The following is a 5000-nucleotide window of genomic DNA, read 5'->3' as shown; positions in this document are numbered from 1 at the left end:
CGGCGCACCTTTCACACATTTGAATCCTTGGTAAAGGCTCTTGACGGACATTCTATCACCGTACTCAGGTGTAAAATTAGTACCTGCCAATTAATAGTCACGTAACATCTGCCATGTATCGTCTTACGTGTTAAGTGTTGCTGTTGGATAGAGACCCCTTGTAAAGCGCCCTGGACACATTTCGTGGGTATTGCGCTACAGTAAATGCTCTCATGTGTAAATTGAGTATCTGGTCGGTAATAGATTTAATTGTCCCTATTGAAAATAACAATTGTAATTATCGCTTTACAAGCTTCATGTTGGCTTGGGACTAGATGCATATATTAGCAGGTCTGATAACCGAACACAATTATGGGCCTGATTTAACATTGTTGTCATAGACAATACTTTGCATTGGTTTGAGAGTATTTCCATTACAACAATGGGCCCTTAACAATTTGGGTTATCAGACTTAAATATATACATCGGCCTGGGACCAAGTCCACGTGCATTTATTGACAGGTCTAATAACCAAATTCCTAATGGGCTCATTATTGTTGTAATGGAAATCTCAAAAAGTGACGCAAATATTGTCCATTACAACAATGTTTAACTAGGCCCGTAAGTAGGTTCGGATGCCAGACCTGCATATATGTATACGTCGGACCAAGTGCTCTGAGCACATTTAGTGGAAATTTGGCTCTTCAAAAACTAAAGGATTTGTTTTCATTTTATTGCCTTTTTAAAAGATAGCCTTGAACCCATTAAGTGCTGTAATTGGAAAACCAGGTATTCTAAAATTTGGACAGAAAACTCATCCTTCAAATATCTATCAATTTAAAGGACCCTCGTCTTTGACAAACATCTCTCAAACCTGGGACTTTATCAAAGACCTCGCGAGGTCCCAGGTTTGAGAGTTTTTGGCGAGATGAGGGTCTTTCAAATCGATGGATATTACAAACAAAGACGAGTTTTCTGGCCAAATTTCTAAATACGCGTCTCTCTAGAATACGGAATGATGAAAATGTTGCTGCTTGAAGCTCGAAGGAAAAAAATAACGATACGTATTGAATAATAAGCTTCAATTTATTAGACGAAGACAGATACTGTGGAGGTTCCCGGTTTCCCCTTTATAAACAAAACACGACGAATGAAACACTGAGGACGAATGAGAGATGTGTGAATGGCGTAGTTTAGGTGAATAAACAATAACAATGGTTGAGGTGGTAGAGCACTTGTTTTTGTTTATTCACCTTAACTACGCCATTCACACATCACTCACTCGTTCTCAGTGTTTCATTCTTCCTGTTTTGTTGATAAAGGGGAAACCCGAAACGTCCACAATGTCCGTCTTCGTCTTATAAATTGAAGCTAACATAATTTCAATATTTATCGTTTTTTAAAAATATATCTAGAATACGGCACTTAACTGGTTAAAACTCTAAATAATAACAAAGAACGATAACTCTCGTCATCACCTACCTCTTCTTCCTCGCCATTTTCCGTCTTCAACTTCCGGTAAGCCATGATTCTCTCGTAAAGCGTCATGTTGTTCTTTGTGCCCATTTCTGGGTGATTAACTTGTGCCCGGTGGATGAACCTCTGGGCAGCCCTCACCTCGGGAGGCCACAGCTCATTCACCACGTTGACAAGCTTGGCTCCTCGATGCTTTTGTTTCTGCCTGGGGGTCCTGGGTTCGTCCCCTGGGAGACCTGAAAAGGAATGAATTCCAGGTTAAAAAATACAACAAAAAAAAAGCTTGAGCTTATATATAGCGCAATATTCACTAAAAGTGATCAAAGCGCTTTACAAAGGGTCCCTGACCAACAACAACACGTAATATGTAGAACGAGAGATGACGCCTATTAGGCGATATATTATACTTTTTTTCGACAGGAAAACGCGGTTAACGGCCAAGTACTCATTTTATACCTGAGTACGGTGAGAGAATGTGAACCCAGACCTTCCGAACCGAAAGCGAGTGTCATATCACAAGACCTCCTCGCGGCACGTAACTTTAAATTGAGTGAAAGAAAACACAATGCCTGTATTAGGGGCAAAAAGACATTTTGGTCGGGATGAATCGAGCCCTTAGGATGAGATTTAGAATACAGAACAATAGTGTGACGTTTAATTACTGGTTCTAATCTCATTGGGCATTGGGAGTGTAAAAATAGTTTTTTGGAGGACTTGATGCAAATGTTTTTGTTTTTTTGTTTTTAAGGGTTTTACGGCGCTTGCAACACATTAAGGTCATATCAGCGCCAGTAAAAAGGAAGAAAATGGGATAGTAAAAAGTTCTAGAACTACAATTAAAGCACAAAAGAAAAGGTAAGACAAAGGGGAATTGGTTCAAATAGGGAACAGATGTAGATTCCAAGAGCACACCGCCAAAGTACTTAGTTTGAGATCACCTAAAAGTCTCATCCAGACACAAGCACAGGTCCCAACTAAAAGGAATACACTCAAATGTTTACCAGTCATATAATATAATATGTAAACAAAACATAATACAATGCATAACAGAGAGATGATTTACAAGGAAAAAAATATCATCTCCCAAAACTATAACTATACATTCGACTGTTTCCCTCCCAGCCAAGGAACTCCGGCAAGGATCGGGACAAAACTATGTAATCTCATTCCAAGATAATGACAGGAAACAAATGGAAAACGGGTATGGGGGATAGAAGACACAGCAAGTACCTCCCTGCCCACTATGGGAGGTCAGGATCCCCACCCAGACTTGAGGCAAAAATTGTGTAACTGATCTTCTGGTTTCAGAGTGATGGCATCTTGTTTTCTCAAGTCGGAAAAAGCCAATCCAAATTTACCACATTAATGACAATATTTTTATGCCCTTCCGCCATGGTATCATACGATTGTCCCGTCGCCTAGGCACTCCACGAAGGAATATAGGTAATCCAAACAAGATGTCTGATGTCAACAGTAATCACCCATGTTGTCACAGTGAGATCCCGTTGCCTAGGTATTCCACGAAGGAATATAGATAATCCAAACAAGATGTCTGATGTCAACAGGAATCACCCATGTTGTCACAGTGAGATCCCGTCGCCTAGGTATTCCACAAAGGAATATAGATAATTTATCAAACAGGATGTCTGATGTCAACAGGAATCACCCATGTTGTCACAGTGAGATCCCGTCGCCTAGGTATTCCACGAAGGAATATAGATAATTCATCAAACAGGATGTCTGATATCAACAGGAATCACCCGTGTTGTCACAGCGAGATCCCGTCGCCTAGGTATTCCACGAAGGAATATAGATAATTCATCAAACAGGATGTCTGATATCAACAGGAATCACCCATGTTGTCACAGTGAGATCCCGTCGCCTAGGCATTCCACGAAGGAATATAGATAATTCATCAAACAGGATGTCTGAAATCAACAGGAATCACCAGTGTTGTCACATTGAGCAAATAGGGGGTTAATAATCTTGCTCAAGCAAAGAAAAAAAAAAAAATAAAAACGAAAGTGCCTGGGGCGGGGCTCGACACCCCCCCCCCCCCCCCCCCCCTGATAATCTTTCGATTACGCAAGCCCAGAAAAAATTGATTTTCTTTCCATCACACATTAATGTTTTGAGTCTTTAACCTCAAATCACTTACCCCAGCAAAATCAAGAGGTGCCAAAATGAGTCAATAAAATGTATAGGAGTAAAAGATACAACACAAAGTAAACGACGTTTCGGCCTTTGGCCTTCTTCAAGTAAACAAGAAAAGAAAGAAAACCAAAGACCGAAATGTCGTTTACTTTGTTTTGTATCTTTTATAAGAGTCATTTTCACTCCCTTTATGTAACATAACGGTAGTAAAATTTAAAACTGTCACATTCTTTACCATACGAACAGCATTGTTCTTATTCGGATTTAGTTTAATAATAAATCTTTTAAAAGTTGAATAAAAATCTTTGTTATATTTTCACACACACACACACAAACACACACACAAACACACACACACACACACATATTTATATAGGGAATGAGATTAGCGGAAGAGTAGTGTCCCTTGATTGGACGTCACCCATAGTCTGTGACGTCACCGGCGGAAAAGTTATTAGAGAGAGAACGTCATGTTGGTTGTGCGCATGCGTCTCTCGTCCTCCACTGACGTCACAGACTATGGGTGACGTCCAATCAAGGGGACACTACTCTTCCGCTAATCTCATTCCCCATTCGCGCACGTTAAAATCTCACAAAATTATGATATTTATTAATGCTATCTAACTTGTTTTAATCAACAACATTCTGAATCCTATGGCCGGTGCTTTTGAATCGGAGTTTACAAATTGACTATCATCTGACTTCAATCCCATTTTGGCATCTTTTTAACCCTCTACTGCTAACCAACCGCAGGAAAATCTGTGTTTACTTGATAAAGGCGAATGGCCGAAACGTCGTTTGTTTTGTGGTGTTCATTCATGAGTCAGATTTACTCCCTTTTTCTTTATCTCCATTTTATTGACTCATTTAGGCACCTCTATTTTTATTAGTTTTACTACACCGGAAAATCGTCACATTCCTTACGATACAACCAACATTTTTCTTATTCAAATTTCTCTTGTACATCAGACAATTTAAAGAATATGAACAGTGTGTTGTAAAGCTTGTTTTGCTAAATAAAGAAATTATTTATCGCGAGAACTTACTGCTATTGTGTTTGAGTGATAAAAAAATATTTTTGTAGTTTGTTGTGTGTGAAGTTTTGGGGAAAATCCTGAAAATGGCGGGTAAAGATAGGGTTAAACAGGGCATAATTCAGTCTGGCCACGGAGGATTGCATCATTTGTAACATTAAAATGTTTATTTATTACTTATTGTGTCCAACTGTTTCACTTGTATAATGATAATGATAATAATAATAATGATAATAATAATATTAATGATAATGATAATGGTAATGATAATGATAATGATAATAATAATGATAATGATAGTGATAATAAATAAATAATAATAATATAATAATAATAATAATAATAATAATAATAATA

The 5000-nt window shown here is 38.3% G+C and overlaps 1 protein-coding gene across 3 annotated transcripts in view; it reads right to left on the bottom strand.

Annotated features, from left to right (window-relative positions):
* Window positions 1–5000, bottom strand: part of LOC144958258 (uncharacterized) — a 59910-nt gene that overhangs the window by 24958 nt on the left and 29952 nt on the right. For all 3 annotated transcript variants that reach the window (XM_078890100.1, XM_078890101.1, XM_078890103.1), the window contains one exon: window positions 1462–1691. In XM_078890100.1, the coding sequence (XP_078746226.1) occupies window positions 1462–1691 (230 nt within the window). The remainder of the gene's footprint in view (window positions 1–1461; window positions 1692–5000) is intronic.

This window comes from Berghia stephanieae, chromosome 12, assembly GCF_034508935.2.
Source record: "Berghia stephanieae isolate SIO BIC M18660-M18661 chromosome 12, UCSD_Bste_1.3, whole genome shotgun sequence".
NCBI classification, from domain to species: domain Eukaryota; kingdom Metazoa; phylum Mollusca; class Gastropoda; order Nudibranchia; family Aeolidiidae; genus Berghia; species Berghia stephanieae.
This window is presented reverse-complemented; position numbering and strand designations above follow the sequence as displayed.